Genomic DNA, 25,345 nt, shown 5'->3' on the forward strand with positions numbered 1-25,345 from the left:
AGTAAATCCAGGTGTTTCCCTGACATATTTTATGGTAGGGTTAAGTGTGGCTATTTTAATCTTTTCTGAATGAATGGGTCAGAGGTTGGTTTTGTATACTTATTAAATATGAAGCATATCCAAGCAATCCCATTTATCTATTTTCAACCTTTTAAAAAAATGACAAATTAGCAGCCATGCCAAACTCTTTTTGAAGGACTCACTCCTGATGCTGTCAAAGATTCTTAGGACACTGTTGTCCAACTCATGCTGTCAACTGTCGTCACGTGACAAATCATGACTTTCCCCCCTTTCACTAAACTGGGGGTGGGCATGGCCAGTGCGTGACACATCCAGCCCATGGGCCACAAGTTTGATATCCCCGTCTTAGGAGATACAATGCTGTTTAGTGACATCACAATCTAGAAAGTCATGCTTATTTGTTTTATAGAGTAAATACAATCTGTGTTTGTCCTTAAATTCAATCTGGTGATTTTTTAAAAAGTAGTTTAGAAGTTCTTAAGAAGTTGGAAGTCTGTGCTGAAAAGCATACAGTTAAATGGAATAGCCCTATTGATAACTATAACACTGAACACAGTTATAGGCAGTAAGAGCAATTAATCGGTGGAAGGGCTTGCCTTCACAATTTGTGGATACTCCAATACTGTTACTCCCTTCTAACTCTTTTATTCTGTATTGAAAATGGAAGTGTATGGCAACTCAAGGTTTTCTGCTGCTCTTTGTTATTAATTCAACATACACAAATATCATGCAATGTTTATTGGGTCTGTCTATTTAAGGGGAGTTGAAGGGAGGAGAGTATACAAGGTTTGCTTCTGATTTTACTCTGTCCAGAAGATGCAGTTAACAGTGGTGGGTTCCTACTGGTGCGCTAGAAGACTCAGTTCCGGTAGCGGATGCCAGAATGTGCAATTTGCACATGACTGTTCTGGTCTCTGCGAGTCCATCGGGAGGCACCATCTTTTTTTTCCTGACTTTTTCAGCCTTTTTTGCTTCCTGCGCATGCTCAAAAGCAAAATCTCGTGAGGGGATGCTGCGTGTGTGAGATTTTGGTGCATTTTTGTTTCCTGTGCATATGTGGAAACAAAATCGTAAGAGGGACATGCACACAGGTGCGTGCATGGGAATGCATGAATCGGGAGGATGCGTGCGCAGTGCACCATTATGCGGGTAAGTGCAGCCTGCCGCTAGTGCAGTAGCAGCATAATAGACCTTTAAAAGTTGAGAATGCTTAAGACCAAAACCAAGGATAATTGTTTTTCTTTATTTTTATATATGCATGTATTCAGTATTTCCTCCAATGACATTTATTGACTTTTCACTATCTCCTTGTATTTATGTGAAAACAAATCAAAGCAGTTCATTCATTCAATAATTGTAGAAGCCTAGACTTCATGTTGTCTGTCCGAAGCCATTTTATTGGATTTCTATGCCGCCCCTCTCCGAAGACATTTTACTTGTGGTCTTTTGCCACTTTATGCTATTTTAAAATGAATTCTTAGCTATGGGAATTTGGAAGGAGTAGTTGCATGAGGGATGTCTGCATGTAGCCATAACAAATTCCTTCTAGATGGCCAAGGTCATCCTTTGTCTTCGCACTTCTGCACTTGCACTGAAGGAGATGAGAGTTGTTGACAACTTGGCAGATGAAGATCAGTCAATGGGAGCAACTTGGGGGGGGGTGGGGACAAGAGCTAGAACTTGTGGAGAACCCCTGGGACTTCAGATTTGGGTTTCTCCCAGATGTGCCAACACGGCTCTGATAATAAATTGGAAATTTGAGGAATAATTTGCCTTGGACTCTGATTCAATATTTGATGCTATTTGGAACCCTGACACATGTAATTAATTAAGAGAACATTTTTGGTGTGGGGAAAAAGCTATATCTAAAGAGCTACCCAATAGGTTTTGGAGGTTGCATGATTGGATTGTAATACAAAATTTGTTCTCAATGGGCATTTCTTGCGGCCAGAAGCATCACAAGGGGCGAGTACAAGTGCACTAGAGTGCCTTCCGCCCCCTGTCCTATTGCTCTCCTATATCTCCTATACCTTTCTTCTATTCCTATATCTCTTCTTCTACTCTTTCATTGATGTGTTCTATTACTATATCTTCTTTTCTATTATTTCTTAGATATATTTTACTATGAGTATCTCCTCTATAACCTTCATCATGTATTTTACTATGTGTATATAGATATATACCCACTAAAACCCTCATTGTGTATTGGACAAAATAAATAAAATTAAAATTAAATTCTGAGACACTTGGATGAGTGGACATAATCAAACCTCCATTGCCCAGTTCTAAAAAGAATTTGCATCATTTAGCAGAAATTGTGGTATAAATAACAGGAATGTGAATATTTCCAAAGTGGTTAAAAATATAGAAAAGCTTATTCTCAAACAGAGAGTCTCCAGTGAAATCATAATCCATTATTCTACATACTTACATGATATAAAGCCATAAACACACAAAGATATTGTTTTGCTCTCTTCCATTTCCATCTGAACCCATTATTTATGACAAAAGGACACAAAAAAGTAATTAGAAAGTCTTCCAGTCTGTAAATCATGGCAACCATTCATTTTTATAGAAGAAAAACCCATTATAACCTTATGATATATACTTACAATAATACCAGTAGTTATATTGTTATTTCCAGAGGTATGTTTTTTTATTTCAAAATGAAATCAGACATCATCTGAAAATACTTCAAATATTAACTTTTAATTTATTTAGCATTGTAAACTGCTCTTCGGTCCTAAAGACAAAGCTTGGTAGCTTTTGAAGAGCAAAGAAATAAATACAGTAACTCTATCTCAGAAAGTACATCCGTAAAGCTATCTAACGTCTTTTAATCTATTGGCCTCATTGTGTCCATCAGTTTCCAATTTCCCATTTAATGGTCAAGTTCTTAAAAGCAAAATAATAGATACACTATAGAGAATTGCAATAGATGACACACACAGTGACACAGTCATTTCCCTTATCAGTACCCCAGTATGTCTGGTTTGAATTCTTGGTTTCTGAACAGGACCTTACCTTTGTTCTGTAGTGGCTCAGCTAGGAGATCTTACCAGAGATAATGTATATCGCCAAAGAGAGAAAGTTTTGCCCAGTGATTTTGAAAGAAAGATTCTATTAAAGGCACAAAAACTGGTTTTACTTTTTTTTTAATGGGACCAACTCTATCTGTTTGAATACATATGATACAAGTAATGAACTGATCAGATACCCATTTAGGGCAACTGTCACTTGGGTGAGTTCTCTAGTTAACTACAAGAATGGTGGAAGGTCTTAAGCATAAAACGTATCAGGAAAGACTTAATGAACTCAATCTGTATAGTCTGGAGGACAGAAGGAAAAGGGGGGACATGATCGAAACATTTAAATATGTTAAAGGGTTAAATAAGGTTCAGGAGGGAAGTGTTTTTAATAGGAAAGTGAACACAAGAGCAAGGGGACACAATCTGAAGTTAGTTGGGGGAAAGATCAAAAGCAATGTGAGAAAATATTATTTCACTGAAAGAGTAGTAGATCCTTGGAAAAAACTTCCAGCAGACGTGGTTGGTAAATCCACAGTAACTGAATTTAAGCATGCCTGGGATAAACATATATCCATTGTAAGATAAAATACAGGTTGGTAAATCCACAGTAACTGAATTTAAACATGCCTGGGATAAACATATATCCATTGTAAGATAAAATACAGGAAATAGTATAAGGGCAGACTAGATGGACCATGAGGTATTTTTCTGCCGTCAGTCTTCTATGTTTCTATGTTAAGGATACCTATATCTAATGAGCCATGGTGGAGCAGTGATTAGAGGAGAGGTGGATTCTAATGGTTAGATTGGGGTGGGTTCTAACTGGTTCTTGCTGCTGGTTCGCTATGCGGATGTGCTGTATGGGTGTATTGCGTGGGCACGCTGCATGGGTGCACACATATTTTGCATGCGCGACCATGTGCAGTGCTGAAAAAAACTGAAAAAGGTTTTTTTGAAAAAAAGCCAAAAACAAGATGGTGACTACATGCACAGGGCCAAAAACCCAGTTTCTGCACATGCTCAGAAGAAAAAAAATAAATAAAAATTAAAAACAATTTCAAAACAAATTTAAAAAACCAGATGGCGGTGCCCATAGACTGGCACCGCTGAACCGGGTTTGTGATGTCATTGTGACATCACCAGCGGGGCACTACCAGTTCAGGCAAACCAGTCCAAATTGGGAGGAACCCTGGTTAGAGTGCAGTACTGCAGCTATTTCTGATGACTGCTGGCTGCCTGCAATTTAGCAGTTCAAATCTCATCAGGCTCAAGGTTGACTCAGCCTTCCATCCTTCCAAAGTGGGTAAAATGAGGACCCAAATTGTTGGGGATAATATGCTGACTCGGTAAACTGCTTAGATAGGGCTGTAAAGCCCTGTAAAGAGATATATAAATCTAAGTGCTATTTCTGCTATTGCTATTTAGATCCGACATAGCAGATCTTCAAATTCCCAGAAAAGTATGCATAGAAAGTTGCAGCCAGGGGTGGGTTCTTGTTTTCTTCACTGCCAGTTCACTCAGTGATGTGATGTGCATGCAGTGCTAAAAAAACAGCTTCTGAACATGTACAGAAAAACCAAGATGGCGCTGCCTATAGTGCTGCCTATAGTGCTGCCAAGAGAATCAATTCGTGGGCATGGCAGGCCCGGGTCACTGCCAGTTCCAGTGCCCCAGGCCATCAAATTACTACCTGATCTAAAGAACTGATCCGAACCAGGGGGAATCCATCTCTAGTTGCAGCCATTGATCACATGGTTTTTCAGCTCCTGTCCTGATACTTGTGGGTTACATATGATATAGATCTACATTTGCAAAGAGTCACATGCATTGAACCTTTACTATCACCATTATAGCTTGTACTGAAAGCTTAATTCCATAGGTTTTGCAGATGTCTAAAATGGGGCTATTGATGGTGAACCAAAGTAAGCTATGTCTTTGAGACAGGGTTAACAAGATGTCTTTATTTACACAATATTCTTGACTGGAATTCACAAGTGAAATAGATAAGAGTATGAACATAATTCTGAATATCAAATGGTTGTATAAATCTTAAAATGAAGGTATCTTTCCATTACCTGTCTTGGGTATTCAGAATAACTAAAGGATTTTATGTCTCAACTCTGGAAGAACGTTCAGCTTTTCCAGGCTGCAGAGAACTTCACAATTTCTCTTTTACACATTTTATTTTATTTTATTTTATTTATTTATTTTGTCCAATACACAATGAGGTGTTTTAGTGAGTATATATCAATATACACATAGTAAAATACATGATGAATGTTATAGAGGAGATACTCATAGTAAAATATATCTAAGAAATAATAGAAAAGAAGATATAGGAATAGAATATATAGAATATATAGAATATAGGAATAGAATATATATATATATATATATATATATATATATATATATACACACACACACACACACACACACACACACATATATATACATACATATATATATATATATATATATATATATATATATATACATACACATACACATACATACATACATACATACATACACATACACATACATATATATATATATATAGGAATAGGATATATCAATGAAAGAATAGAAGAAGAGATATAGGAGATATAGGAGAGTAATAGGACAGGGGACGGAAGGCACTCTAGTGCACTTGTACTCGCCCCTTACTGACCTCTTAGGAATCTGGATAGGTCAACCGTAGATAATCTAAGGGTAAAGTGTTGGGGGTTTGGGGATGACACTATGGAGTCCGGTAATGAGTTCCACGCTTCGACAACTCGGTTAATGAAGTCATATTTTTTACAGTCAAGTTTGGAGTGGTTAATATTAAGTTTAAATCTGTTGTGTGCTCTTGTGTTGTTGTGGTTGAAGCTGAAGTAGTCGCCAGCATATGATCTTGTGGGCAATACTTAGATCTTGTTTAAGGCGTCTTAGTTCTAAACTTTCTAGGCCCAGGATTGAAAGTCTAGTCTCATAGGGTATTCTATTTTGAGTGGAGGAGTGAAGGGCTCTTCTGGTGAAGTATCTTTGAACATTTTCAAGGGTGTTAATGTCTGAGATGCGATATGGGTTCCAAACAGATGAGCTGTATTCGAGGATGGGTCTGGCAAAAGTTTTGTAAGCTCTAGTAAGTAGTGTGAGATTGCCAGAGCAGAAGCTACGTAGGATTAGGTTTACAACTCTTGAAGCCTTCTTGGCTATATTGTTGCAGTGGGCTTTGGCACTTAAATCTTTTGTTATTAGTATACCAAGGTCTTTAACCGAGTGGGGATTATCTGTGATAATTTGATTATTAAGTTCGTATTTGGAGTTCAGATTCTTCTTCCCAATGAATTACCAGACAGTTAGGAAGAATATTAGCCATTTAAATACAAAACAGATTTGTAGAATGTTTTAATCAAATCATAAAGAGGATTTTCTTTCCTACACCATGCAGTTCTCCATGGGCATTGGGCAATTGATATTTGTAGATATTTTCTTTGAATTAGATCACTAAAGTTTTGTTCCTTATGATAAAATACCCTATATTTATATCTTTCAGAAAGTTCATTTTGAATCAAGTACTCCAAAGTCAGACTTTATCCTGAAGAATGCCTACAACAACCCCACCAGATATCAGGTAATGGAAATTCAAGAGAAAGATATCAGAAAAATCATCATGAGGAAAGCAACTAGTAGCCACCTTCATACCTTTGATTTACAGTTTGTTCATTTATGTCTATGTAGTTTAAAATCACAGAGTAGCAAGAATTGTTTTCTAATTATTTTTAAAAGTACAGATGTAGTTTTTTATAAGAATATAATGAAGTTCTACTAGATTAGGCCAAGTTACATCCAAGTACAGCATTTCATTTCATGGTGACCATTGAATGCCTTGTGTGCTCACAAGCAGAAAAGAGTGACACACAATTCTCCCATCATTGTTATGTTGCAACTGGGATTTGGAGACATGCTTCTAATGGAGCTTATACCAAGGCCCCAATATTACTACCCCTTGATAGATCCATTCTTTATGAACAGATGCCATTCCTTTTTAATGAAATCCAAGATAGAGCCCATTAACTTCACAGTTAGGAATTCCCGTGTTTTAATATTTTGTTTTGTTTGTTCTAATCTCCTTTCAAACATTTTAAATACAGCTCATGTTTTGAAAATCAGGAGAATGAATTCTCCTTGTCTCTCTTCTCCATGCTATATTTGATTTTAGGAAGTTTGATCATATTTTTCCCTCAAGTGATCTTTTTTTTTCTACGTTAAACAGTTCCAAGCATCTTCCCTTTGTACAAAAGCTGTTGCACACTTTCATTTTGTTTGCTGTCTTCTATGTTTTCCCCAGTTGTAAAATCTGGTAGCAAGAAATACATAATGTATTTCAATCGTGATTAACATATGCATATATGCATATTCTCTGTGTGTGTGGGGGGGAGATTTTCTTTTGGGGGCATGCCTGTAGTATAGAGGTTAATATCCTGCCTTGCATGCAGTATGCTAGAGGTTCAAATCCCAATAAGGGTATGTCTAGCTGATGAGGCCATAACAAGGCCGAAATAGGTCTGTACTAGGCTCCTTCCTTTTCACTTATCAGCATAAATATGTAACAAGCATACAGATAGAGGGGAGGGAGGGAAGGAGAGAAATCAGAATTTCATTTTAATGTGTGCCATTGTGTACACAGAAAAGTGACAGTAAAAGTTATCTTGTTGATGTACATGTGGACAATAACAATAGTGGCAGTTTTGTTTTGAGTTGGTATTTTCATTGAATTACGCAATTATTATTATTATTATTATTATTATTATTATTATTATTATTATTATTATTAATAATAATTGGATTTGTATGCCGCCCCTCTCCGGAGACTTCCATTTTCCTTTTTCTGGTTAAATTATAAATGTCTCAGATACACTTATTTAAATCCATATGAATTATATTATCTCATTATTACTAAGTTTATTCAAGGTTTGATGAGGAACTATAGATGCTGGAATATAAACAAAGCCACTTCCTTTCCAAGTGCCTGTTGACATTCTCAAGAAATGTTGATGAGATTTATATTAACAGAATCCTTCATTATTTTCCTCATCAAAGCTTGTCTCCATGTACTTAGTTCCCCTCTCCTTCTTTCATTAACATTTCCATTTCAATTTAATGAAAATGCATTCAAATTAAGTACTGTACTATACTTTCATAGTTTTCCCTGGTCCTTGTCAAAAATGATTCATTGGTTACTTTTAGGTTCTCTGGCAGTGAACCTGATTTATGGGATTTTATTCAAACTATAGAAATATTTCTTAGACACAATATATATGTTGTGCATCTCGTTGAAAATAATCCAAAAGAATTCCAAAAATAATCAGCAATCACTTAGGAGACCTCAATTCCTCCAAATATGGTGCATCACGATGTAGCAGAAGGGACTCTTGAGCTTCCCACAGATGTTTATTTTATTTATTTGTTAATTTATTTGCCACCTCTCTTGCCATGGAGCCCCTAGGTAACAATAAAAAGGAAAAAATGAAAAGAATGTATAAAGACATAAGATAATAGAACATTAAAGTAAATAATGAAAAAGAACACAATGCAAATACATCACTATGGTATCCAAAAAAGATGGACAGATGGAAGAACAAGGTGGTGGTGGGGAGGTAGAGTCTGCCATCAAGCTAACTGCCATCTCCTGCTGGAGATTTCATGCAGCTCCCACTGCCATAATTGTTGGATTTAATAGGAATCGACTGGATTGGACATCAAAGAGTCCAAAGGATACCTGGTTGCAAAAATGAGGTAATTTGTCACTATGTGAAAGACACACTGCCAGAAGCTTGTCTCAGCCAGTAATTCCAAATGTGTTCAGTTCTTATAATTCCCAACCAGCAATCACAATACAGTGGTACCTCGAGATACGAGTTTAATTCGTTCCGGACCTGGGCTCTTAAGTCGAGCAGCTCTTATCTCGAACGACTTTTCCCCATAGGAATTAATGTAAATAATTTTAATTGGTTCCAGCCCTCAAAAAACTCACAAAGTTAGTCTAAATTATGCAGAAAGACATGTTTTTAATGAAGAAATGTACATGTACATATAAATAAATAATGAAGTTTCTTTCACTTAACTTGTAAACTTTCTTAAACTTTTAAATTTACATATGTTCAACTTCTCTGCCACCCAATCCTGTAGGACAGAGGTCCCCAACCCTTTTTGCACCAGGGACCGGCTTTAAGCGATCAAGAGAGGAATGGGTGAATGAATGGACGGAGGGTGGGTAGGAAGGAAGGAAAGAGGGAAGGGACAGGAAGGAAGTAAGGAAACTTATGAAAGGGGAGAGTAAGAGAGGAATGAGTGAAGGGAGGGAGGGAGGGAAGAAGGTGGGAAGGAGAAAGAAAAGAAGAAATAGAGGAAGGGAAGGTAAAAGAGAGAAAGAAAAAGAGCAAGAAAGAAAGAAAGAAAGAAAGAAAGAAAGAAAGAAAGAAAGAAAGGGGGAAGGGACAGGAACAGAGGAAGGAAGCAAGGAAACTTATGAAAGGGGAGAGTAAGAGAGGAATGAGTGAAGGGAGGGAGGGAGGGAGGGAAGAAGGTGGGAAGGAGAAAGAAAAGAAGAAATAGAGGAAGGGAAGGTAAAAGAGAGAAAGAAAAAGAGCAAGAAAGAAAGCTGCAAGCACCCCCCCGAGCCCCCCAGGCCGGCTGCAACCTTTTAAAACACGTGCGCCGCTTCGCAGCTGTCTCCTGAAGCCGAACGCGGAAGTTAGCGTTTGGCTTCAGGAGACAGCTCCTTGGCGCTTGTATCTCGAATTTGGGCTTGTAAGTAGAACAAAAATATCTCTCCCCTCCCAGCTCTTATCTCGAGTTGCTCTTAAGTAGAGCAGCTCTTATGTCGGGGTTCCACTGTATTGTCACCTGTCACAGTGAAAGTTTCCTTGGTTGAGTCCCTGTTCTAGGTTAGGGTTTAGATAGCTTAGGGCTACGCACCTTCAATCTGATCTAAATGTAGATCAATTCAGCTTCAACCACAATAATACATGAGCACACAATAGATTCAAACTCAATGTAAATTGCTCCAAACTCAATTGCAGAAAATATTACTTCAGCAAGAGAGTGATCAATTCCTGGAATGCATTACCTGACTCTATGGTTTCTTCCCTAATCCCAAAAACCTTAGACAGTCTACAGTCGACTTCACCCCATTCCTCAGAGGTCCCTAAGGGGTGTGCATAAGTGCACCATTATGCCTACCATCCCTTCCTTATTGTTCTATTGTTCTAATTTCCCTCTACCTAATTTGCTTATGTTTATGTTTCTACATATTGTACATGTTTTGACAAATAAAAATAAATATTTGATTTAAGTTATTTTTATCTGTATCAAGTAATTTCCAATAATCCATATTAGGATCCATAGTTAATGATAAAATAAAGTTGTTTTTCATGTCCTATTGATTTAAATACGATAAAATTTAAGTCCAATTCATTTCATTGAATCTACTATCACTTTGACAAGTCCCTATATGGACCATTGTGAAAAACATGCATGGATTTCAGTGGCTTTTAAAAACAATATATATGTTAATGCCATCATGGACAAATTTCAAAAACTCCCCCAAGTTTAAAATAACATCTATCTGAAACCCACCAATACCACCAGTGACCATATTACCCTCAGTATAAATTAATATTAAACTGAATTAAAATGCAGACATTATTCTTTATTAATAGTGAGCCTTGGTGGTGCAGGGGTTAGAATGCAGTACTGCAAGCTACTTCTGCTGATCACCAGCTGCTAGCAGTTTGTCAGATCAAATCTCAGTAGGTTCAAGGTTGACTCAGCTTTCCAGCCTGCCAAGGTCGGTAAAATGAGTACCCAGATTGTTGGGGGCAATATGAATTCTCTCTGTAAACTGCTTAAAGAGGGCTGTAAAACATTGTAAAGCAGTATATAACTCTAAATGCTATTGCTAATAAGAATAATTGTAGTACTTAATTTATTAGAATCCACCTAGAGCAAGAAACTACAATAAAATAAATAAATAACTACAAAGAAACATTTAAGCTAGGCCTTTTTTCTGTTTCTCCTTGTTCTTCTGTAGCAAGTTCTGTTCCAAAACTATATATTATTAAAAATGTTACATTTTTCCTATCAGAAAAAAAATAATAAAGTGGTAATAAAAGAAGGCATAATTAGACAAAAGAGGGAACTAGTAGCATAAAACAATCATTTTGGTCTGCCCAATAATTATTTTCAACCAGAAAGAGAAAGCATAAACCAGCTATTAGTAGGACTTTGTTCAAGTCTGAATCTAGTTAGAGTTTCAAAGAGATGCATCTTTGCCTTGTGAGAGTTCATGAAAATGAAAATTCTGAAAAAATAAAGCACTCTGAAATCCAGGTGAGAACAATAAGAGAGCACAATTTTGCTGCACTATAATTACTATAATAGCAATCTGCAAGGAATCATATTTGGCCATAAAAAGAAACAAAATGGGACTTCAGTATTTCTTATTTTAATATTTCATGTGAATAATAAAGTAATTTTTCTTTTTCCCATGGATGTACAGTGAGTTTTAAATGAAATATGAAAAACATAACTAGACATGAGGCACAAGTGCAAATATTAAGTTTCTTTTCTTTTTGCCCAGATGTGTCAGTAAGTGACTCCTATTTAGCTCAAGGGATATTGAATATTCTTCCCAGAATATTCATCAGCCCATCACAGTCTTATCCATACCTAGGGATAAATTATAAACTCTGCCCTGTTCTGGATTATTAGGGTTAATAACAGAAGTACCAATCCACCATGCATTCCTGCCACATGAAAACAGTGGTAGCACCATATAATAATAATAATAATAATAATAATAATAATAATAATAATAGTAATAATTTATTAGATTTGTAAGCCGCCCCTCTCCGAAGACTCAGAGCACTAATAGCAATAGCACTTAGACTTATATCACTTCACAGTGCTTTTAGAGTCCTCTCTAAGATCTTTTACAGGGTCAGCATACTGCCCCCAACAATCTGGATTCTCATTTTGCCCCACCTCAGAATAATGGAAGGCTGAGTGAGATTTAATCTGCCAAATTGCAGGCAGGCAGCAATCAGTAGTTGTAGACTGCAGTACTGCATTCTAAACATTTTGCCACTGCTGCTCATATTACTTATTACTTAGAAGCAGCATCATGGCTCAATGACCCAAAGAGGAAATAAGTTAGAGACACCATATTTGTGCTCAAGGGTCCATAGAATCAATAGTTAACTGCAAAGACAGTTTTCTGCCTTTCTTTTTTGCAAAATAATGAGCATAGGATTTTTTTTAGCCAATATACAACACTCACAAATGGACAATCATTCCTTTCACATTCATACTTGCTACCATACTACTCCCTTTTACAAGTTCAGAAAGCAATAATACATAATAAGAAAAAAGAATTAAATATATAAGATAAGGAGAGAGAAATAATTAGTTTACACCAACATTTTTAATTATAACTCTCTATATTCTTCTATTCTTATAAGCCACCCTAACTTCCTCTCTCCCTTTAAATATTTCACACTTGTGTTGCCTTTGTTAATTTATAACCTCTTTTTTTTCAGAATGTCCTCTCCAACAGCCATAATTTTCTCAGACTTCCTCTTCTTCTCAATTCATTCACTTAAGTACTCCATTTATAACTGCATTTAACTTGCAATCATTTATCCCTGTAAAAAGCCATCTTTCATGCATTAGTAGGCCAAGGGTGGGGGGTATCTATCACACATATTTGCCTCACTCTTAGTTCACTGTACAGTATAACCATCAGCTAAAGATTCCATTTGTAACCAACCTTCAATATATTTTCAATAATTTTCACAAATTATTCATAATTCAAAACTTTTTCTAATTAAACAAGCATATAATAATACTTTCTTACAGTCAGACATTTCTCAGTAACCTATCGAAAATGCAAAAAGAGAAAATGTGGCATTCTCATTCGCTACTCCTCAGTAGCTACTCCTCATTTACTACTCCTCAGAAAACTGCAGTTAATAATTTTGTTCATAGTCACCACTTATGCCTTTTTATCACATCGGTAGTTCTGTCAAATATTTTTCCTGTAACACTTAAATTAATCTTCTTGTAGTATTTAACTCCCTCTTGGCACTTCACCTTTGCTCATAAAATAATAAAAGCATTCTAATAATCATCAGCTTTGGATGCAGTTTTCACAAGTCACACAGCCATCCTATAACCAAACATCTGTCATATATTTTAATATTTCTTCAGCTGCATCAGCTGTAATTTGGACCTTACTGTTTCCAAATTCTCAGACTTCCTTTCATCATTTTTTCCTTGGGCAGAAACATTCATTGCATTCTTTTTCAGTTCTACTGTTCAATATAATCAGTGATTATATCAAAACTCATCCCCATATGTATCCCTAAGAAAATTCCTTTCAGAATTCTATCTCAAATTTATCTCATCAAGTTTATTTTTTTATCCCATTAACTCTGTTGGAAGCTTCTTGTTCTGCTCCCTGCATTCATTTCCAAAATTGAATTGTTATGAAAATTAATCTGCATTTTCTTTGTCTTTTATAAGTTTAAATGTTCCTTTCTCTCTTTGGCTACATTCTATCATCTGTATTTTTCTCTATATAGAGACATTTTTTTTTTATCCTGAAGCAGTTGGAATGGGGTTTTCAAGAAACATGTGAGATTAAACAAGACAAGACAAGGGCACAGTTATTGAATGAATGTGGTTTGCATCTAAAAAAGAATGACCACCTTGAAAGAAGGACATTAAAATTATTCAGTCATATAGAAAGAATAAGTGAAGATCAAATCACAAAATGTGAACAGAACTATACAAATTAGTAGAGCAGAAAAGAGAGATCCAGACAACAACATATGGAAGGTATTGATGAGATCCTTACATAGGTGAAAGCCTACATCACACAAAACAATAGATAATATGGTTTGGGGATATGGTAGAAGTACAGTGGTACCTCTACTTACAAATGCCTCTACTTAACTTTTCTGGATAAGAACCGGGTGTTCAAATTTTTTTTGCCTCTTCTCATGAACCATTTTCCACTTACAAACCTGAGCCTCTGAAACTGTAACCAGAAAAGGCAGGGAGAAGCCTCCGTGGGGCTTCTCTAAGAATCTCCTGGGAGGAAACAGGGCTGGAAAAGGTGGGGAGAAGCCTCTGTGGGGCCTCTCTAGGAATCTCCTGTGAGGAAACAGGGCCTCCACCCTCCCTGTGGTTTCCCCAATCGCATGCATTATTTTACATTGATTCCTATGGGAAAAATTGCTTCTTCTTACAAATTTTTCTACTTAAGAACCTGGTCACAGAATGAATTAAGTTTGTAAGTAGAGGTACCACTGTAGTTGAAGAAGTAAATAGTGAAGAATATTGGTGTAAATTATAGTTATCACACACACATATGAATAAAAACATGCAAAGAGTTTTGTGAGTTGGCTAATGTACAGATTCGAACAGACAGAAGACGGAATGATAGACTGACAAACATGGCACACTAGGTAGTCACATTTTGACTTTTTGGCATGCTCATTCCTTGCTTTTCTTTTTCTTCCACTTCATAATTATTATTCTCTATTTCCCTGCTTTCCTAAAATATGTTCCTCCATTTATGTTTTCTCAGGTGGCAACACTACTTCCCAATGGATTATACCACCACCATAGCCATCTTCAGCATATAGTATGTGCACTATACCTCATGAATGCTTCTGGAATTAAATGCAAATATGTCTTGTAAATAAAAATATGCCTTGTTGCATATATACCACATACATACATACATGCATATGTACATACATACATACATACATACATACATACATACATACATACGCACATAGGAACTCAGACTCACTCAGACACACACACACTCATAGTAAAACCACTAATGAATTATATTGCATTATAGTATATCTAACTCTTGTTTGTCTTATTAATTCCTGTCAATATCATAGTTGTTAGTTTTATCTATATATCTTTGCCTAAATTAGTATTGTTTTCTTTGTAGAACAGATTCCTTTGTTATTCTAATTTCCTCTGGAGGAAATTACTGATTAAAATTAATACATTATAAATCAAAAACAATGTTGTGGAAAAGGTCCGTGAGCAAGAATGTTGCTTAATTCCTGCCACTGATATTTTGGAGGGAGAATGTAAAGGGAAAAAAACCTATGCCAAAATTGGATTCACTAATTTTTTTCCAACCTTTTCTTCACGGATGCCCCTTCACTAACGAAAAAGAAATACAGCAAAATTGTATCAGAATCTTGCAGAAATGCAAGAGCAGGCTTAATTAGAAAGGAAATAAGTAGATTAACCTGATACTGTTTGGTTCTCATAAAGGAATAGGTTCTCATAAAGGAACAGAGTTCATCTGCAGAATAGGTGTCTGGTACCATTTTTACATGACTCCTTTGCTTCATTTGAAGCACTTGGTAAAGTGGCAGGTTTTGGACTTTGGGAGGAGAAGCAATCCAACCTCTTTCCATGCCCTTGAATTTTCTCAACCAGGCCACTTTTTGCAAATAGCTGTATTGAAGGAGGAATGACAATCTGGCACGTTCACCCATTTCCCAATAATCTAGCATTTATTTCTACCTAATGGCAATTGTTTGCAAATTGTTGAATGTTTGGACTCAAGATTCTACAGGCCAGGATGAAACAGAACGGGGAACCAACTGCATCCTAAAGGCTGCTGGTCATTCCTTCTCTCTTAAAGTAATGGACCTTTATGTGGCCTGCCTCTATCCCACGCAGCTGGTCACAAATCCAGAGGACCAGGAGATGATTTGGGCAAGGCCAGTTCATCCCATGCACCTGAGTCCGATGGTGCGGAAGGATCAGTGCCAGAGGTTGAAAAGCCAGTTTATCCTGTGCAACTGGCACTTGAGTCTATTAGTGAGGAGGGCTCGGTGCCAGAGGTTGAAAGCTAACCAGGGCCTTCTGCACCTCCTCAGTTTGAACTGAGTGACACAGGAGAAGAGGAGGAGCCTCTGATTGATGCTAAGATATGCAGGGCAGTTAGCAGGCATGACTGGCTCTATAGTATCCTCAGGAGTAGAGCTGCAGGCTAATTGGCCACATCCTGAGACTATTTAAAGTGTAAGCACATAGAATCATTTGCTGGAGACAACGTGGTTGGTTGATTTACTTAGTTAGTTTTGCCATGTTCTGACTTTCCTGTTTACTGATTATTCACTCTGTGTGAATAATCAGTACCAGGCTGTTGGCCAACTTCTGTGAGTTTTGATAATTGCGGACTTAATTACCTATTTATTTTGGGGTTTTGATATCAGGCCAGCTCTTAAGTAGAGAAAGTAACATTTGGACTAACTGAGAAAAGACAACTTTTTCTGTTTGTATGAACTTTCCATCATAGTTAATAAGAAGATTTATTATTAGTAAATAGCATTGTTTGCCAAAAGATGTATGTGCGTCATTTCTAAGCGGATTCAGCACTGGGACACAACACCTTTCTTCTCACATTGTATGGTAGCTTTACTCTACTAGATTCTTAAATCATAAATGTGTTTGGGTTTTACAATTGTATATCTTATTAAATTTGGCACTATTTATAATGTTAAATGTATCATAAGCAGCCAGGAGTCCAATGCAGAATAGTGCAGAATTCTTTGGCCATTTATAAATCCAGTCTGTATGAATAAGGCCAGTATATCCAAAAGTAGTACACAGAACTTCTATTCTTCGAATAAAAAGCAAGAGCTTTTAAAGTGACATACAGAAAAATATAAAGAATAAATAAATGCCTGCAATTTATTTTCATAGTAATTTTTATTCATATATAACTTTTTCACTCAGTGAAAGAATGCACCAAGACTCCATAGTCTTATTCATGTCAGAAAAGTCAGATTAGTATTTTTAAAAATGAAAGTCATGAATATAAGTCTTGAAGAAAGCACAGATTTTTCTAGATCGTGATCATTTTCTTATCAGGATTTACGTGTACAGTAGTTCTCATACTTACAATGATTCATTTATTCAAAATTACAATGACAATAAAAGGAAGAGACTGATGATTACAACTACTGCAGCATCCCCATGGTCACATGATTAAAATTCATCTGCTTGGCAACTAGCATCTATTTATGAAGGCTGCAGTGACACATGGTCATGTGGTTACCTTTGGCAGCCTTAATGACAAACAAACTCAGTGGGAAAGCCAGATTAATTTAACAACTGTGGTACTAACTTAACAACTGAGGTGATTCACGTAACAACTATGGCAAGAAAGGTGATAAAATGGAGCAAGCCTCACTTAACAGTTTAGCAATTGAAATTTTGGACTAATTTGTGGTGGTGAGGATTATCTGTGATTATATTGTGGGAGTATTTGTTCATTTGTTTAGCAAACAAATGTTCACAAGAGAAAGTCCTGAATATATGTTACATGGAAATACATAGTTTTAAGACATTTGTAGAGAAAGTCCCAATTATTCCCAAATATTTCTAACCCCATGGTTCGTAGTTAAAGACAGAGACGTTGTTTGGTGGCAATGGTGAAATAATCCATAGGCAGGAGCTTCCAAATATTGTATAGCAAAATAAAAAGCTACTTTATGTGTACTATGATTACTATGTGTACTATGATTAGTAAGAATGTTAGACAAGATTGCACCAAGATTTCATAGAGATGGCTAAACTATTTTAAAATTTCTAAAACAACAGCTGCTAGAGATTTTAGGAAGTGAACACGATAATTTTTCTCTAGAAAGTACCTTCTCTACCATTGAATTAGCATTCTCATAGACAAAAAATATAGGCATTACATGAGTAATTGTATGATAGCAACTGGGGAGTAACTGACATTTATTCAGGGGGTGGGAGGGCTTGTATATAATGCTTTTTGTAGTTTACATAAAATAGCATGCACACATTTTATCAAATAAATATGTAATTGGATTACTGAGCCACAGTTTGGTACATGTGTACTTGTGTAAGACCACTGAAATCTACAACACATCAAAGAAATTAATTGTCTTGCAATGTGACCCTAGCATGCTGTAGAAGTAATCAGGCAACATAATTCCAATAAAACCATTATAATTCCATTTTCAGAAAATAATGAAGAGACTAATTAAGCGATATGTTCTGAAAGCTCAAGTAGATCGAGAAAACGATGAAGTCAACGAAGGCAAGTGCTTTTAAATTTAACAGCACTGTAATGAATCTTGTTACAGTCATGGACTTTTAAATGAATCTTTTATATCTTCTATTTTCTATTCCCAGTCAAATGGTAAATGTAGCATGAGGCAGGTTTTTTGGGGGTGGGCTGCCACCTATTCACAAAGAGAGTAAAGTTTACAGATATAATATGCTAATATTTAAAATTTTGCATGTCACTGAATTATTATTAGCATAAATATCTCAAGTGTGTCTTTCTCCTACCCTCCACCCCATCCACCCAATGAAAGTTACAACTTACAGTGGAAATTGTAAGTTCCATGGTCAATTATTTGGTATAGAATCAATGGATAGCAAATACAGGAATAGAATAACAATACAGGGATTTAATATATATGCTTTTTGAACCCAACATATAAGCTCCAGGTTGGAAGGAAGGTCAGCCAATGATATTTAGGAGTGTTTCTAGGTTTCAGAGTTCAGAAGCATGGAGACAGCAATAGATTGCAATAAGTAACACTTTAGTAAATGCTTTAAAAAAGCTGTAGCTTTGTCCCTTTTGGAGCAGCCATTCAAACCATGGTGTTCACTGATACCATAAGCACACCCTCTTATTAAACTTAAGACATAAATAGGTGAAATAAGGATAGGAAGAGTAACTGAAATGAGCTAATTTACATTCAAGGTAATTAAATCTCATGTTATTTAATTTTTTCCCCAATAGGAGAACTTAAGGAGATTAAGCAAGACATTTCAAGTCTTCGCTATGAGCTTCTTGAAGAGAAATCTCAAGCAACAGGAGAATTGGCAAAATTAATTCAGCAACTAAGTGATAAGTTTGGAAAAAATCTAAATAAGGACATTTGAGAATGGATAAAGAAGAAAAAATATGTTATTCTTTTAACCAGCATTCTTTGAGAGCAAAACTTGTTCTGGAATGAGAATCGTTGACAGCTGCAATTTTGCTGATTAGCCATTCTTTTATGGGGACTGTGTAATAGTTTGATATATTGAGTGAAGCCAATGATCAACTAATTCCTTTTATGATATGAAGGTAAGGTGACATTTTCATATTAAAATCAAGCTTTTTTTTGACATCACAAATAGTTACAGAGGATCAGAAGCATAAGACTCATGAAAAAGAAGTGAGGTGTAAAGAGCAAATTGAAAGATATGCAGAAACATATTTCACAAACTTTAATTCAAACCATACAATTTCTTTATTCTGTCTATATGCACACACTACTGATACTGCAAATTGAGATGGAAGGTCCCCATTTCAAACAGAATAAATCTTCATGAAAATGAATTTGCAGATGAGGAACAAAAAATAAGTTAAGCATCATTGTCTCAAAATATTGGTTGCTTCCAATTTTGTGGCTTTTTACATTTCCCAGTTATTACTCTTCTGATTTAAAATGATGTTGAGTTTCAGTGAAATTTACATTTCAGTTAAAGATTTTAGAGCACAATAGCATTATTTGGAAGAATAACAGCATAACATACTTATATAGGTAGTCCCATATATGGTAATTTATAGTAGTTAGAAAAATAAGTTTCCTATTATTAAAAACAATTATTTAAGGCATCGTTTTATGCACAGAATCTTTTTTTCTAGAAGTAATAGCAAGTATTTAGAGCTAACTTGGGAAGATAAGCTATCTAGAAATGCAAAATATGAATGAATGAATGAATGAATGAATGAATGAATGAATGAATGAATGTTAATTTACGTATTTATGACAGGTTTAAGTCACCCTGATTAGAAAGGCAAATTTTTTAAAAGAAAAAAACTCAACTTCAAGACTGGTTTTAAAACGCCTTTTCATTTCCACACAGATTTGATACACATCTTTGATGCATATGTCAAAGTTTCCCTTTGACACACAACTGCATTTATTAAAGCGTAAATCTATTTAACCTAAAGAGTGCATAGAAACACAGAAAAATAACATTTGAATAACCAATGTCTTATAGGGATCACTTTCAAGACAAATGAACAAAATGAAATGGTTGCAATGAAAGGACATCATCTGTAATAAGATTATTACCATTTAGTCTTCTAAAACAAAGCAGGAGATAAGGAGATACCCTGCCAAGAGAGTGACAGGTTTGGCAAATGAAAAGTCACAGTTTTGTGGACTTAATTTCTAGTTGAAGAAGTGTTTGATAGCAAAAAAAAAAAAGATGTTTACTCTGGGTGATAGAAGAAAGGTCCTTAACATAGTGGCTGGGGGCACCACTATGCTTTCAATATCTCCCTGGGCATTTCATAGGCTCCTTATCCTACCTGACTAATGTTTACTTAAATACAGTGATACCTTGTCTTACAAACGCCTCGTCATACAAACTTTTGGAGATACAAACCCGGGGTTTAAGATTTTTTGGCCTCTTCTTACAAACTATTTTCACCTTACAAACCCACCGCCACCGCTGGGATGCCCCGTCTCCCTACTTCCGTTGCCAGCGAAGCACCCGTTTTTTCGCTGCTGGGATTCCCCTACTGGGATTCCCTTGCAGCATCGCAAAATCACAGAAGTCCAGAGGTGAGGTTTCCTATGGAGGGGAACCTCAGGGGGATACCAGCAGCGCAAAAATGGGCGCTTCGGCTGGCAAAAGGGGTGAATTTTGGGCTTCCACGCATTAATCGCTTTTCCATTGATTCCTATGGGAAACATTGTTTTGTCTTACAAACTTTTCACCTGAAGAACCTCGTCCCGGAACCAATTAAGTTTGTAAGACAAGGTATCACTGTACTTGCAATATAGGGGAATTAAGATGGCATATTGCAGCCTTTTCTTTTTTGTGTGTTATTGTATTTTTTTCCCCACATTCCTTCCTCTTTCAGCAAAGGTAATCCCTTTCTATTGACAACTGATGGATTAGTCTAGTGGAATCTGCTGAAACCAAGTAGCAAAATGAAGGAAGCAACAGGACTCCCCAACTGCCTTTTTATCCTTCCTGGCTTCACTGCTTTGGCCAGGAAACAAAACCAAAAATTTCCTGTTTCTTTTCCTAATTCTCTCCATTACCACTATGTTGCCCTGGTATTTAAGGGCCTTGGTCAGATGCAGACTTGATAATCAAGCTATAACTGTTTGATTGTCTTAAGGAGAATGTCTAGAAATACAAGGACTCATTCAAACCTTAAAGCATTTTGCAGTATCTTTAGCGTATGCTACCTTCCCATGGCTTTTAGTCCAGTTTGAAAGCGAATAACTAAAATGTAAGAGTTCAGAGTCCTTCCAGATGATGTAACCCATTACATGGATTGGTAATCTTGGGCACACATTTAATGTATTGGACTAATTGATATATGTAAGAATTTTGTGAAAGCAGCTAGATTGTACTGTTAATAGCTGTGGAAACTATCTCTCAATAGTTGCACTATGAATTATTCTAGATCAATATTTTCAAAAAACAAGATTGGCTTTTAAGAATTCTCTTCCATTTTCATAAGAAGCATTTTTGAAATTTATTTTAGCAATATGAATTTTAATCACTGTCAGAAGAAATTGTTTGCTTCACCTAAGAAGATGTGTCAAATATGGTTTTAAAAATGCTCCATCAATCAAAGGAAAAAATGGTTATGACCGTAACTAACACTGATGTGGAGATAAGTAATAGTAAAGTGTGTGGGATGTATTTAAAATGGAACCTGTCTTGGGTTGACCCAACAATATGAATTGAGTAACTGGAAACTTATGATTTATTTTTAAAAGGCAATTTAAGTCTGAATTGTCACTATCAGATAGAAAGCCATAGAATCAATTCATACTGATGAAAAAATTGTGAATCAGGAACAGTTATAATCTTGAATCGTTTAGGACATCCCAACAAAATGTGAAACACTGTAACAAAATGCTTGTTGCAATTTGTCCACACCTAAGTAATTTTTGTTGCTGTTGTCCTGACTTAAGTGTTTACAGACCTCAGTTGTATGGCACCTTCATACTGCTCTCTTCCAGATTGATCAAACCATGTTATTGAACTGAAAAGTCAAAAGCATTTTTTTAATTGGCAGAAATATAGTTTTAGTGGATCAAAGCACATTTGCTGTTGTGATACCACAAAGCTGTACTGTTTGTTTACAAGATGCACCTATACAACAGCATTATATATCAGTTATTAATAATATTTAATAATCAGCAGAACCAGAAGGTGACCCCGTGACCTGTTCTTAAGTGCCAGATGAGAACACAGATAGCCTAATAGATTAATAGTTATATTTGTTTAAAAAAATGAAAAATTTTAAAAAATGGTGTGCTGTATGTATAATTGTTTAGAAGGGAAATCAAACAATGTATTTTTACCTTTAATAATTTTATCTTGAATATTGTAATATTTTTATCTAAAACAATAACAAAAAAATAAAATTACCTCAGAATATTTGTTATTTTGAATGAAATTTCTTAGTTTTGTCTAACAATAACAATCAGACATACTTTGGGACACATCCATATTGAGTTCTAATGTCTTTGTGAAACAAGGAAAATAATCCATACCTAACTCATACACACACACACAGGGAGTCAGGGAAGGAAGGAGAAATATTCCCAGATTTCAAGTTCAGTCCCTATATCAAATTGAGAAAAAGAGTCACAGCAACAAATAAGATATGCTTCCCTACCACCACCACCTTTCCTCTTCTCCAGAGACTAAATATGAGGTTTCTGTGGTTTTTGTGAAATGATGCATTATGGAATGATGAGGGATTCCATTTCATGAGAAATGGAAAGGAAAATATGTACCAAGTGGTATTCCACTTGGAAACTTTTGAATCAGGAACTTTTGCCAGTATGACCCAAGTGCACATATGCAGCGCACTGGAAGCTAATAGTTTCCTGTTTTCTCCTGATTTCCCTCCCATCTTTTCACAGCTTACGTGTTTCTCTCAGATTTATTTGGCTACAGAACAATATTTATTTATTTATTTATTTATTTATTTATTTTTTAGATTTGTATGCCGCCCCTCTCCGTGGACTCGGGGCGGCTCACAGCAAAATATAACAATCGTAACAAATCCAAATAAATTTAAAATATTTTAAAAAGTTTTAAAAAGAACCCCATTTAGAGTATGCTGCTTAGGTTTGTGTGGTGTTTGGTGATTGCAAATATCTGCAATGAAGTGCCACAGTGTTAATAGGGAAAGGGCAACCTAAAGAAGTGCCATCTATCACAACACTGTTGAATGGGGACATATTGAAGAGAATGGAGGGGGGAATACGACAAACGTAGCCTGCTTCTTTGGCATAAATTCTTCTACAATCGGAACAATCCTTAAGAACAAAGACAAGAACACAGCATAAGTTCCTCCTAGAATGTAACCTGTTCATAAATAAGGTCTGTATTGAAGACTGAAAGCTAAACGCAAAGCTGTCTTAAAATTCACATTTTTAAAAAATCTCAGAAGTATTTCTTAAAAATCTAACTTATAAAAATACAATCTGGATCAGATTGCTTCCTGACTTTGTTCAGCAAACAGGTGGGAAAATACCCATTGGGAATTGTCAACTGTGTGTGTGTGGGGGGGGAAAATAACTGAAGTACATCTGTTCTGCTTGCCAATATGAAGCTAAAAAGAATGAAAGAAAGATCAGATGGTTATAAAGCTAGTACAAAATTTACAAACATTCATTTAACAACTGTCCAGAATTATGATAGCCACGAAATGGGTGCCTACTTTAAAGCCTTCCAGACATCACAAAACATTACACCTGTGGTCACATTATCACACTCTTTAGCAACTTGTTTACCCTTACCATGACTGCCAAGAGTCCAATGACCATAGCATTGCCATTTGCATTTTTTTCTGCTGAATTCCCAGGACGTCAATGGTGAAACCAGGTGGGAAAGATGCAAGTTGTTACCACCTGGGATTTATATGGCCTCCAACTGGCAGCAATTTAAGAGTGAGTTTGAATGCCTGCCAGGAGGAAATCTAAAATGTGAGGAAACATTAGCTCTGGGTTGATCTGAGTCCTCTATCACAGACAGACAGTCGCAAAGGGAGCCATTCAAGAATGAGAGGGCTGTCTACTCTGGGGAGGGGAATTTCTTGGACAGGCTGCAGAAATGGAAGTTAGATCCCAAAGATCTGAGCTCCGTACCTGCAGCCTTTAGAGAAGTTTCTTTCTGTATACAGAGGGGATGGAAATCTGACGTTGATCTTATTTTGTTTTTATTATTGTAGTTACTTTAAATAAACTTTAAGACAGTCTTGACCAGCAATATTTTAATGAATTGCTGTTCTAAGACTAAGTGATACTATGTACAACAAATTAAATAAAACCAATACAGTGATACCTCATCTTACAAACCCTTCATCATACAAACTTTTCGTGATACAAACCCAGGGTTTAAGATTTTTTTGCCTCTTCTTCCAAACTATTTTCACCTTACAAACTCAAGCCGCCACCACTGGAATGCCCCACCTCCGGACTTCTGTTACCAGCAAAGTGCCCATTTTTGTGCTACTGGGATTCCCCTGAGGCTCCCCTCCATGGGAAACACCACCTCCGGACTTCCGTGTTTTTGTGATGCTGCAGGGGAATACCAGCAGCATAAAAACGGGCGCTTTGCTGGCAATGGAAGTCCGGAGGTGGGGTTTCCCAGCGAGGGGAGCCTCAGCAAAATTGCAGCATCACAGAAACACGGAAGTCCGGAGGTGGGGTTTCAAGGACTTCCGTGTTTTTGCGATGCTGCAATTTCACTGAGGCTCCCCTCACTGGGAAACCCCACCTCTGGACTTCCGTTGCCATTGAAGTACCAATTTTTGTACTGCTGGGATTCCCCTGCAGCATCACAAAAACACGGAAGTCTGGAGGTGGAGTTTCCCATGGAGGGGAGCCTCAGGAGAATCCCAGCAGCGCAAAAACGGGCACTTCGGCTGGCAAAAGGGGTGAGTTTTGGGCTTGCACGCATTAATCACTTTTCCATTGATTCCTATGGGAAACATTGTTTCATCTTACAAACTTTTCACCTTACAAACCTCATCCCAAAACCAATTAAGTTCGTAAGACGAGGTATCACTGTACTAATATGGAATCAATATTAAAGCCACATTTATATTTCTGCAGGCATTTTAAAAACCCAAACTGAATACATCAATCTTAACTCTTTATTTCTTTTTA

At 36.4% G+C, this 25,345-nt stretch overlaps 1 protein-coding gene across 1 annotated transcript in view; it reads left to right on the forward strand.

The window, feature by feature from the left end:
- TRPC7 (transient receptor potential cation channel subfamily C member 7) overlaps positions 1-19,079 on the forward strand; it is a 156,780-nt gene extending 137,701 nt beyond the window's left edge. The window contains exons 10-13 of the mRNA XM_070735860.1: positions 6,595-6,672; positions 14,695-14,751; positions 18,147-18,222; positions 18,937-19,079. Of these exons, the coding sequence (XP_070591961.1) occupies positions 6,595-6,672; positions 14,695-14,751; positions 18,147-18,222; positions 18,937-19,079 (354 nt within the window). The remainder of the gene's footprint in view (positions 1-6,594; positions 6,673-14,694; positions 14,752-18,146; positions 18,223-18,936) is intronic.
- The last annotated feature ends 6,266 nt before the right edge of the window (positions 19,080-25,345 follow it).

This window comes from Erythrolamprus reginae, chromosome 2 (assembly GCF_031021105.1).
Source record: "Erythrolamprus reginae isolate rEryReg1 chromosome 2, rEryReg1.hap1, whole genome shotgun sequence".
NCBI classification, from domain to species: Eukaryota; Metazoa; Chordata; class Lepidosauria; order Squamata; family Dipsadidae; genus Erythrolamprus; species Erythrolamprus reginae.